The sequence below is a fragment of the Sturnira hondurensis genome, unplaced genomic scaffold (genome assembly GCF_014824575.4).
Source record: "Sturnira hondurensis isolate 20B ecotype Veracruz unplaced genomic scaffold, ASM1482457v3 Scaffold0010128, whole genome shotgun sequence".
Taxonomy (NCBI): Eukaryota; Metazoa; Chordata; class Mammalia; order Chiroptera; family Phyllostomidae; genus Sturnira; species Sturnira hondurensis.
Genome location: NW_028082759.1, coordinates 29,002,958 through 29,016,096, shown reverse-complemented (window position 1 = coordinate 29,016,096; position 13,139 = coordinate 29,002,958). Strand labels below are relative to the sequence as shown.

Genomic DNA, 13,139 nt, shown 5'->3' with positions numbered 1-13,139 from the left:
GCCACTGACGCATGAGCTGACAAAGGAGGAGAATGAAGTACAGATGCGGAATCAAAAAATATGTGGCTCTAGTACACACAATAAAGGTTGCTTCTCAAATGGCTGGAGCAAAGAAAGACTTTTAATAGTGCTTCCAGAACAACAATGTTTATAAAAGAATAACATTAGAGTCATGCTTTAGGCCGTAAAAATAAACATAAGTAGATCAGGCACCTAAACACAGAAAATGACTTATGCAAGTACTAAAGGAAAACTCACAAATTCCTCTTTCACCAAGGTATATGGAAGGGCTTTCTAACTATAACTCAAAAGCCAGCTCCAATAAAGGAAAAGATTAATAAATATAACTATATACATATATTTTTTAAACTTACAATGCAATAAATGACAAAGTCAAAAGACAATTTTGAACCAAAGGCAGTTGCAATACAGAACACAGCGGACCAATATCCCACACAGATAAAGAACTCTTAAAGACTGAGGAAAGCACAATAAAAAAATGGGCAAAAGACATGAACAAACAACTGACAACATAAGACATAAAAAGGCCATTAAACTTATGAAAATATGTTCTACTCCTCATAACAAAAGAAAATGGTAATTGAAACTATACTAAAATGCAATTTCTGACAAAAAGTAAAAAGTGACACTATGTTGGGAAGACTGTGGGCAAACAGGAGCAATACGCTGTGGACGGGAATGCTGACACAACCCTACGAAAGGAAATGTGGCAATAACAGAACCACATGACCTCTGGCCATTTGATCTAGCAATTCCACTTCTAGGAATTTACTTCAATGCTATGCCTCCAACAATTCGAAAATAAATACCTATGAGAATACACACTGCAGCATTCTCTGTAACTGTAAAGTATCAGAAGCTATTTACATAGGAGACTAGCTGAATACGCTATGATACAGCCATGCAATGGAGTACTATACAGCTGTCACAACGAATGAGGAAGACCTTATGAACTGATCAGTCAAGCAATTTTCAGAACACAGCATTGTGAAAAAAGCAAAGTGAAAATGTGCACTGCTAGTATGCTATTCTTTGTGTGCAAGAAACCAGGAAAAAAGACAGTATCGTATTTTATATATGTAATATTTACATAATATTTATATATTATATTATATAATATTCATACTATATGTACTATGATTGTGTATAATATTTATATAGTGTTATGTACAATATATGTAATGTTTATACATACATACATATCTATGCACATTCATGGCAAAGTTTTGGAAAGGATTAATCTGGGATTAATAAGAAGGCAAATAGGAATGGGGTGGAAAAGGAGAATAACACTTTTTTGAGTATCCTTTTGTGTACAATTCTGACTTCTGAACCAGTGAGTATTTCATGAACTTGAGTTATATAGGTATCAATAAGGACGGGGATGAGGAGCTAAAATGGAATACAAATACACACAGAAACTAACAACCCATACTGAGTATCAAATAAATAACAACCACACTGAAAGGAGTCAGGAGGAGGAAAAGAAACAAGGAAGTTTTGGAAAGTATTGTACTTAGCCTCTACACCCTCAGGCTAAATTTCAAAAGCTCTAAACAAATACCGAATGAGCTCATTAGTAGGCTTTTCACCGAAATGTTTTACTAATTTAGAAACCACTGCCTATATATTTTAGGATTCCCAAATAAGCAAATACACTACAGAGAATAAGAGCCAGGTTTCTTGTGGTTGAAGAAGGGAGTTATTAGTATTCGAAGGGGAAAGATGGATTGAACCCTGTGGTGTTGAAACAAATTTGGACATTATTAACATAAAGGCACTGTTTTTCACTGTTGTTAGGCTGGCAGTAAGGTAGAGGTGTGTATATATGTAACTACTCTATCTGTGCATAACATGTGTCATGTGTTACATATGCCACACATACACAAACATGTCCACACACGTATGTGTACATACACAGATGGATGCCTCTCCTAGCCCTAGAGGCCTAGAAGGACCCCCCAGGAGCAATGAGCACCCCTACTACCCAAATCTTCATTTCTAAATGCCCTTCTCTAGTAAAAACAATCAAGGTTCCTTGGAGAAATAACTGATTCCAAGATTTAAACAAGAAAATTACAAGATGAGTTGGGTGCACCCTCATGTGCCAGAAAGTGAGGAAGCTCTCAAAGGACAGGGACACGGCAAAAGGAGAGTGGAGCCAGTATGAGGGGCTCCCAATGGCCAAACGTAGAATAATGGGGGCAAAGTAAACGATGACATGATAATAAAGAATTACGACCAACTGACTAAAGCAAAATGCCACAAGGCTACACTACTATAATAAATAAGCAAATGGGTAAAAAGGTAAAGCTCTTCCTTAGAGTTGAAACCCAACTAATAAATGTAGGAGTGATGAAATCAGTAAATCACCACTTAGCAGCCATTATCATATTTAACAATCTTAAAGTATCTTCCTACAAACTACCTTTTACAAAAAGAAAAACAAATCTTTTATAATATTTTTGCATTTTTCCTGTAAATCTAAAATTACATCAAAATAAAAAGTTAACAGACACTGTTAACTTTATGGAAATCTTAATTTCTCACAGATCTCAATAATATGAGATAGAAAACTATTTTCTTCTAGAACCAGCTGTAACTGACGAAGGACGACTGGTCTCCCCGGCTGGGCAGTGGTCCCTGGTCAGGGGCACTGGGAACTCCTTTGGCACTGTGTACAGGCCACATCAGATGTTTGCACAAGTCCAGAACCCCGGTTTTACTGCTCCACACTGATTTGGCGGATGCCTATCTAGTAGCAACCTTTTTTGGTAATCAATGCTTAAACATCTTTGCTCCGAGTTTACTTTGGTAATGTACCAGAGAATTTGCTCTCTTCTCTGGCTTACTTTATTATCTCTTCCTTACCTACTCATACCTCTTTCTTTATACAACTATATAAAATCATGTCATATGTATAATTTGCATCTGTGTACTCCCCATGCTGAGTATAAATGACATTTAATGTTGACCGAGCATTTTTTATCGCCAGACTCTGTATTTCCTTGTATTCTCATAACACTGATAAGACACTTCCTCATCTTACTTGCTAAAAGGTTTTGCTCACAAAATTTCAGAAGTGTATCAGTTCATTAACACAGCGCCAAGTGCAACAAGGGAGAATAATAGAAAGCATGAGGCCTGATACTTTTATTATCTAGGGTAGGGTACATTTTAAGTTTTCTTAGGCTGTTATAACAGTAACTACCAAAAGCCTCTCTTTAAACTCTAGAATGTATTAATGTGGTACTTGAGTTCCTTTCCTTAAAATGTTTGTAAAAGCAAATTTAATGTTTATGTTATCAATTAATATTTTTGTCTTTGTTCTGCAACTGTCGCTTAGGTTAGGAAATGGCTTGGTCTTCTTGAGCAGGATGACTATTGATCCTTAAAACAATGCTGCCTCACCAGAATGTGTGTTTGGTCCCAGTGTCCTGCCTACATCTACAATGCAGAACAACTCGCTGCATTTTCAATTCAGGTTTTTAAAAGTTATGCAATTCAAATTCACTAAATAAAAATTAGAAACAAAAACATAAACAGAGCTCACTGCATTTCAAAATGCAGGTGATGTCCCGGTTTTCTAGAGCTTTTGCCTGACAGCTGAGTTCCAATCTCAAGTGCCTGGCATTCCACCCACAGATGAGGGAGGAGGGGCAGCCCCACAGAATCTATTCTCGGAAGACAGGCAAGTATTACGTTACTCACTTGTCTCTCATTGTATGAGTTTTTACCCCCTCTAAAAGGCACTTCTTGGTTACACATGAAAGTTAGTCAACTTTTACACCCGCTATACCTTTTCCAGAAAAATTTAATTCAAAAATATCAGAAGTTATTAGGCAATGGTCTTCAAAGTTCTAAATAAATCATAGCATAGTTTCCCAATTCCTAATTATTTTTTATTTTCCCACTATTTTTAAACCATTATTTAGTACTTTGAAAATATATTCCCCAACTTAAAAAAATCACAATCTACTTACAAGTTTTTGTATTTCACATAGAATTCCTCAACTTCTATCTCCTCTCCAGATTCCTTCTGCAACAAAAGACAATTTCAGGCACATATTTAAAACCATTTACTAGGATATTCCAAAAGCAATGATTTACTCCCACACGCAGATGAAATGGGGATGGCAACAGCGGCGCGGGACACGGCCGTGAAGAAGAGCTCGCTGGGGGCTGGTGGGCGGCCACTGCGCCGGAGACCGGCACACGGAGGCCCCTGCACATGACTTGACGTGCTACGGCTTCTAAGACATGAATCATTTTAACTCCTCCCTAACCACACGCAGCTTCATTCACAACAACCTGACCCCAAATCTGGCTTTCTGCCAAACCCACAGTGTTAAGTAGACGCCAAGTGTACCATTTTCTCAGGCAGCAGCCAATTAGCAACTGCTCTCCTGAATGCCATATGTATTATTTTTGGCTGCCTCATGGCAACTTTACATTGTGGGTTTTGTAATGTTTTAAAATATTTAAAAGACATTTATTCCTCCATATAGTTAATAACTCTAAACAAGAAACCATATAAAACTAAACCTTGTGCTTACGCTATAATTTCAGTGCATCACTATTCACAGTTTTAGTTTTACTCAGTGGTACAATTAAAATCTCTCAGACAAGATGTCTCGCATACGTAGCAGCCAAATAAAATTAGCACTCCAATACCAGATTTAGGTAAGGTTAAAATTGTGATACCCATCAGCCAAGTCCAGAGTTCCATGGTCAGATTATCAGTAACTTCTCCCTCGATCCTACTGACTGCAGCATATGCAAAAGAGACGATTCATATTACTTTTTAAGCATCTCTTTCAGTATGTTTTTTCTTTTTGGTTTTAGGCTATTAAACAAGTCATAATATACAATTTTCTTCTGGAACACTTGATCAGATAAATCAAGGATGTAAATATAAACAGCCCTTACAGATGTTTAGGAATTGGTTTTACACACTAACAACCGCACAGGAGCCTGCCTTGAGGGTCACATTTGGCAAAGCTGTCTCAGAAATACAGCAAAGGAAATTAAGGCCTGTAGGAACATGACAGACGACAAATAAAGGAGCAGACTTCTACTAGTTGGCAGACTAGCAGGGGACCTATCCAGAGACTAGTTTCTCTCAATCCTTACTCTTCAAACTACTTCCAAAGACTGTGTGAACTTACACTTTTCTTCGAAACTCCCACACGTATTAGTTAACCCTAAATTGGAAACAGATTTTCTACCTACCTACAGATCACCAAGAAGACAGTCCTCAGGAGTGTGGTCAAAACCCATATCCCCTGGTTCTGCCCTAACGGACCTATAAATGGTCACAACCATAAAGCAGCTCCTTAAACCAATGTGTTCACAACACCATCTATGTGCCAGACTTTTAGTTGCCCCCAAATAGAAATGTTTGCTGCATGCCTTCAAGAGCCAGAAACATAAATTTGGAATTAGAGATAAATTGTAGCCAAATCTGGTGATCTACCTCACTTTTTTCTTGTCCCAACATACCCTCGTTTTCCTCCCACATGTCAACAGTGGCTTCAAGGTATGTTAATACTGTGTGTAGAACTGGAGACTCTGGTAGAAAGGCAAAGCTAAGACAGCGGACAACCAGAGAAAATGGAAAAACAAGGTGAGCCTACATCTTTTGATGCTTCTCATAGCATATCATGAAATTTAAACCTGGAATGGAATTCAAATGGCTAGTCTATGGCTTTTACTTTTTTGACACTATTTTTTTCAATTCTGAAAGGGTTTTTCAGAATGTTGTGTTTGAGGTAGTAAAAAACCAAACTTTATCATTTCTGTGCTGTATACTTCCTGATTCCACTCTTCCCAACCTTTCCACTTGCCCTGTCCTCCCCACCTCCTTCTAAGGGGCTTCCCCGTCCCACAAATTCCAAGTGGGCACAAAGCACACAGGGCCAACTCTTGAACCTCAGAGACGGTTTTCGTTCGGTCTCAATTCTGTTCCCAGAAAGCTCTGATTCTCGCAGCCACCAACTGTCTGTCGCTGACTCTTGCTAACACCCACTTTCTTGTCACGGTCAGCTATCCCTCGGGGAACCTGCTGTGGAGATGTTTAACAAGAGGTCTAGAGCTTTCCTGGAGGAAGCAGCTGGGTTCCGAGCCTCATTTAGTAGCACCTGGAGCTGGTGCAGAATTGTCCTAGGGCCTATGCCTTTTGGATGTTCCAAAATTATGAGCCTATGCTTTAACTGATCGCACATTTTGAATGACCTTCTTTCCCCGACAACTGTAAACAGAACTGCTTGGTAACCTTTATTTCATATAAATATGACCATGCTGACCTCTCTTGCACTCCTAACAGCAAAAACAATTAACAAATGTGTGAGAATTCATAAGTCCTTGGTAGAATTATTTTAATTTTTCTAAATGGTAGTCAGTTTGACCAGCCTCTGGTGACAGTCAAAAACAGCTCCAACCCCCTACCGCCAATGCCTTCAATTTTCAGAAACCATTTTATAACAGGCACATACAATAAATAACTGAGTCAAGACACTATTTCTGCCCAAACCAAAAAAAATCCACTCAAATTTATTCCTTGGACAATGACCATTAAATTGGGCAGTCCTCTAAAGTAATTCTATGTGTTCAACAGAATAACTTGAGAAATATGTGTATGTTTTCAACAGACTCCAAAACTAGTCTATCAAAAATCTGTATTACTCATATGATAAATTAAAGTTCCAAACATATTAAGCCATTTTTGTCTCACTGTTCACAGGAACCAGAAACCTTGACCAGGCAATAAAGAGACTCTTCCCGTCCCCTGGATTTTAAAATAGCATCGACAGATGATAATCCTATAGCCTGAATGAATGACCTTTCCTAAGCATCTTATTACTAAATTAGGCAGTCATTCTGGAGAAACAAACCTACATTACAGTATAAAAAAGACGAAACCCTGTTAATGCACAAAAGAATGAGAAAGTACCCAAGTAAAGTATCAATAAGCAAAGGTACAAACTCTCCTGCTCCTGGCCCAACCCACCAGCAAAGCACAGGTTCACTTAAGGAGAAAGTAAGGACATCGGAACAAGTGTGATGATGAGTTTTGCCTTCCTTATACACTACCGTTTTGTTACTGAGTTCAGCTAAAGAGTATTAAAACAAAAGCCTTGGAATTTAAAATAAGCTCTTAAAAAGAAAATATAACATGTAAAGAAAAATAAAGAATTTTAAAGAATACAGTCAGAACTGACTGAAAGGGCTACTACACAATGACTAAACAGGGAAAACAAAAGAACTGAACTTGACACCATCCGAATGTCCATTCTTAAACCTACTTCAAAGTTCAAAGACAAGTATCAACTACATCCCTTGCACTGGACCTCAGCCACACTAATCTGGGTTTAGAACAACACCAATGCCTGAGCTGCCCATGTTTCACGTGAGGTGCTACATTAGGGAGGCGCTGCCAGATGCGTTCTGTGAGTTTGCTGACTCCACTTCACAACAGACCTTCCTCTGGCTACAGTGATGAGGTCAGCCGACTTTGAAAACCACAAACTGAGTCCCCACTATGTGTCAGCACTGCACAGGGTTGCCTTTCAGAGCTCATAGCCCATTTCTACAGTGCTGCCAGGGGGAGATAAAGGCACCTTCTCACAGCCACTTCTTCAATTATTCATGGTAATAGGAAACAGAACAGCAGGCATAGCTAGAATCCACAGGATAATCTTCAGTTTCCTTTTGTTTCTATTTGCCACACTGCTCTAATATTATTAAAACTGATAACTAATGTAACTATTTTGAGAGCATTGGCAGCTTAAAAAGTTAGTACCTGCTAATGTATACAACCTTTTAATGTTTTTTTATTGTCCTTTATGAAATACCAATAATCTAAGCCATTCGATGAGCTCCAATCTCCTCTCTACTTTACTCATACCTCAAGGCCCATCTCCCCTTCCAGAGAGGTTTTTCCATTCATTTCTCTATCCCGAAACCCACCAACTCAGGAAATACTCCACCCTCATGTGCAATTATTGTAATTTTCAATTTATGTGATAAGATAAACCTAGTCATTTGTGAATAGTAGTATCTATTCCTAATATGGGTACCTATCTTTAAAAAAGGGGAGTGGAAAGGAAAAAAAAGACAAGGAAAAAAAAGCCCTAAAGTGGGCAAAATAAATAAATAAAGCAATGCCCTACATAATGCATAGTCTAAGTAGCTCTGAATAATACAGCTAATTATAATTTGCAATCCCCAAACCTGCTGAGTACGCCTGAGTATGAAGCACTTTTAACCGAATGAAAATTAATATATCCCATCCAAACCACAAGCTATTTACTCAAACAAGTCACTTCAATTCAGTGAAGGGGATTATGCTTTAAAGCATGTTAAGCATTTAAATTTCACCATATATCTACAATGCACAAACTAACAGTTCCAGAGTCATTAGTAGGACAAAACCACCACCTTTCTAATGAGTTAAATAGCACTCATTTCCGCTTGAACATGTGGGAACTTTGGTTGAGGTTTAATTCATCAAAGAGGAAATCTCCATGTTCAAAGAGTCACCAGATAGCTATTCCACACACCCCCATACCCCACGACATTCAATCTGAATTTGAATAGTAGAAGAGCAAACAGCACTGCACTAAGGTAAAGAGAAGGTTACTGCTGGTGCTCTAACATTTTCGGGGGTCTCTAGATAGAAGTCATATTGGAGTCAGCAAAGGTTTCCTATTTGATAAGCTTGGGATCTCACTTTAAGTCCCATAATCCCTCCATTCCTACCTCTCTCAATGGGAAGTTATGCTTTGTATATATTTTACTTTGGGGAGAAAAACTTATTTTACATGTCAAGACAATGAGATTGTACTTCCACTTACCTTGAAAACAGAAAGAACTGCATTCGACCATGATTCAAGCTGAAAAACTGACACCTGTATCTAAAGAAGAGCACTTTCTGGAGATGCCAAAAATTGTACGCCAGATTATGTAAATGCACCTGGATACCTATGCAATTCTTCAAACCAAATAAAGCATTTTCTCAAACTGGGCAAGAAGAGAGATGGTTGGGATGAAACCAAGAATCTCAATCAGTAAAAGAAAACCCAGGGTTACTAAAATTTTTTGACACAAAGTACGTATCCCTCAATGACAAAGTCATCAGACTAACAACAGGTACTTAGAGCTCACCTTTACAGGTCAACATGAATTTTTAATAATTTTGGAGAATAAGTCACACTATCCTCAAAATATCACACTGAAAATACTTTGGCATTTCACCTTTGCACTGACAAAAAGATATTAATGAATATTTAATTGTATACAAAAAATGTTATGAACAGTAAGAGAAAACACCTACTCCCTAAAAAGTTAAACCTCCATGGGGGTGGGGAGGTGGGAAACTTTCTCCCTAAGGGAAATGAGAGGTCATGTTAATGATTTTGATGAATAATACTTATGAAAAAGACAGCCTATAATGCTAAAAGTCCTATAGATTTGAGACTTGTGAGTTTCTTGCCTACTCTAAATGGTGTAATAAAACATTGGTTGGTTGATGTATTTTAATTTCATTTGGGGTGAATATCCCAAAGATTTATATTGGGATATATATCAGATAGCATAAGAAATATCACCAGAAGTTTTATTTTCCAATAGTACATTTAAAAAATTACCCATTGATTTGAAAGAGAAAGAGAGAGGAAGAGGGAGGAAGGGAGAGAGGAAGGGAGAGAGGGAGGGAGAGAGAGAAAAACATCAATCTGTTGTTCCATTTACTTATGCACTCATTGGCTGATTCTTGTATGTGCCCTGACCAGGGGTCATACCAGCAATGGCAGCAAATTTGGAGGTTGCTCTAACCAACTGGGCTACCCGGCCATGACCAATAATGAGATTTTTTAACGAAATTACAAAGCAAAAAATAATTTAAAGAGTCACACATACACCATAGGTTTTAATCACTCCAAATGGCGCTTACCTGTTTTTTCACTGAACGACTACTCATGATTTTTTCTACCACTGGACCTTCCGCATCAACAGATTCCTAAAAAATAAAGTAGAATGAATCCACCCACATGGAAGACTTCATTATAACCTATAAAAGCTAGAAATCATTCCCTTTCGGCATCTACCTCCATACCCTTTAAATTCATATCCTTTAAAGCACTGGGTGCAAAGTCAACAGGAAAAAATGTTTGAAAACAAAATCTCACTCTGCACAAAGACAAAAGGAAGATCTGTTTTCATTACTTCATGATTATGGTTTAATTATGTGGTCTAGCATGGATCCCTAAAGCTAGAGAGCATTCAGAAACTCCAGCTGCCAAAAGAAAATCATCTCTGCATGAGAGCAAGTCAAAAATATAACTTTTCTTCATTTATACCCATGGGGTAAATACACTCATCATTCTGTTACCGTAGGCAGCTTTTATCTATGGAGGTCACATAAAACGTTACATAATAATCTAACAGCCCACAGATTACCAAATAAAACACAAAACTCCATTTCACATACTTTTTTTATGCGTTACCAGTTTGTTAACTACAGTACAGTTATGGTAAGAAGAGGGCATTATTTTTTTTAATTCTTTACAACAATCAATTCTCCATTACTAAACACATTTCACACAAACTATTTTATCCATCATTTACAATGCACAGAGAATAAAGTATGCCCTGCTGGGTACTACAGGGCAGTAATTTCATAAAGGGGCTCTTACGGGGGCCTAACAGCAGGACACAAGCCTGAGTGGTTTATTAAAGCCCCAGAAGCTACAGCACTCAATTCTCAGAGGTAAATTCAGCCTCCTTGCATCCTAGTTCTGACTCTTCCTCAGCAGAGACCATTAATTCTCCAAAATTGTGTCAAATTTCATATCACAGGCTTGTATAAAAATACATTTCAGCGAACAAGGCTTTTAAAAAATATTGCTAAATAATTCATTTCCCATAGCACATCAGCCAACACTAAATGAATGTTCCCCAGCTCCAAGTCCGCACTTCAGCGGAACTTTTCAGGTACCAGCTACAAAATTCCAGTGCATCTTCCCAAATGCAGTGGGAACCACGCAAATCTGGACGCTAACCTGCTGCTCTGACTGCGAGGTGTTTGAGGGGGAGTCTCTCCCGGCAGCATCTGCATCATCTGCCTCCTCATCAGAAATCTTGAACTCCAAGTCTTCAGTGTATCGCTTCCTCTTCACTTGCCTGCTGGACCGTCTCTTCTAAAACACAAATCCAACAAAGTGAGTTGCAAAGCAATGCATTGATACGCTTTTTAACTTCCCAAGATGGTGAGGTGGATATTTTTAGAAATTAATCCTAAAAAAAAAAAAAGCTAGCTTTAACCCTGTAGATCACATAAGAGATTGTGGTGACAATGACTATAATGGAAATGGTGGTGCATCTGGGGCCCGGGGGGATCCTAAGTCAGCTGCCTGGGACAGCTGTGGCTGTGCCATTCCTGACTACCTAACCTTCAACTAGGAGACGGAAATAGCAGCACCTCTTACTCACCACTCAACCAGCATACTGCTCAACAGTGAAGGCAATACCAAAGCTGGGTGATGGATATAATATTCTCTCTACCTTTGTACCGTTACATTTTTACCCATAATAAAAAGTCCCAAAAAGCGGTCATTGGAAAATAATCAATTATTATTTTCTAATTATAAAGTTCTATTTAAAAACTATTATAATATTACTCAAGGTCCCATAATATTTCAGAGGGTTATTTAAATAGAAAACTTGCATTTTAATCTTGGTCCTAAAAGAAACGGTTTGAAATTTTTGAAGAGATGAAGGAATGAATATCAGAATTTATAATGTACAACTATGTCAAGTAATTTTACTTAAAATTTTTTTTACCACTCTGATTAAAAGGTAAACAGCCGGTAATGGCTAGTATTAGGATTATTGGTAAAGCAGGCCCTTTCCCATTCCAGTGGTCGAAATAGAACCTGGAGTGTCTTTGCAGCACAGTGTGGTCACAGCTTTCGAAGGTTAAAATGTGCCCACCCTTTGACCCAGCAACTGCACTTCTGCTAAGTTATTTAAAGTATCTGCAGGATAAATTCTGAGACACAGAAGAAAAGCAAGTCACATAATAGGTAGCTTACAATTCCAGTTAAAGTAACAAACAACCTGCATATTTATTTGTATGTGAGGATTAATCATTAATACAGGGGTGGGCAAAAGCAGGTTCAAATTACCAGCCATCATTACCTAAAAGATAAACAGTAAGGATACAAAATAATAACAATGACAATAAGAAGATAATACAAATAAATAACATAGTAATTAATAAATAATAAGAGTAAACTGTTTTGTGCACTCACAACTGAAGACCTCCTTTTGCCAACCCCTGTATGCAAACTCAAGACAAAGACACAGTATGACCGAACGAATAGTTGCTGAAAAAAAAATGAATGTATAATATGTATGTTTTCAATAACAGAAAAACAATGTGAAAAGACACACAAGTTGTTAACACATATTAATTCTGGGGAAAGAAGTAAAAGGAGCAGAAGGAAAAGGGTTTTGTACATTTTGTTTAAAATAATTCTATATCGTTTAACCTTTCTGATAAAAAAATTAGTTTTGTCAGTTAATTATGAATGGGGAGAAAATAATCTTTTCATTAATATGTTGTTACAAAATCTGAGACAGCTCTAAAATGAGATGCTTTAAATCCCTGATAAATACAAGATTATAACCTACAGATGAGGTAAAGCACATGGAAGAAATGAAAATATTAAGAAAAATAACTCAAGGTTTTTTCTAAGAATTATGAAATAAAACTTTTTAAAGTGCCTCGTGGATTTTAAAGTTGGATAGTCAGGCAGAGAAGAGGCAAGTCACCCCACCATGTTCCCCTGATTCCAGGTCAAAGCAAAGCAAAAAGCAGCAGGGGTTCTGCCATTTGCCAGCCTTCCCCACACCACAGGGGACAATTTGACCTTGGAGGCTCTGGAGCTGAGTGCCCAGGTTTAAATGAGCCCAGGCTCTCACCTTGTGATGTTAAATGAGTTATGTTGTGGACCTCACTTTCCTGGTCTAGATAATGGGTTAATGATAGTAACTAGCTCACGACTGGGAAGATCACACAAGTGAATTCATTTCAAGCATCTAGAACAGTGCATGGA

General features: G+C 37.8%; 1 protein-coding gene across 4 annotated transcripts in view; it reads right to left on the bottom strand.

Moving 5' to 3' along the window:
- The window catches only part of CHD7 (chromodomain helicase DNA binding protein 7), a 197,524-nt gene that overhangs the window by 56,743 nt on the left and 127,642 nt on the right, over nucleotides 1-13,139 (bottom strand). For all 4 annotated transcript variants that reach the window (XM_037058607.1, XM_037058610.1, XM_037058609.1 and 1 more), the window contains exons 5-7: nucleotides 11,082-11,219; nucleotides 9,974-10,039; nucleotides 4,005-4,060 (exon numbers count right to left, since the gene is read on the bottom strand). In XM_037058607.1, coding sequence (XP_036914502.1) covers nucleotides 4,005-4,060; nucleotides 9,974-10,039; nucleotides 11,082-11,219 — 260 coding nt within the window. The remainder of the gene's footprint in view (nucleotides 1-4,004; nucleotides 4,061-9,973; nucleotides 10,040-11,081; nucleotides 11,220-13,139) is intronic.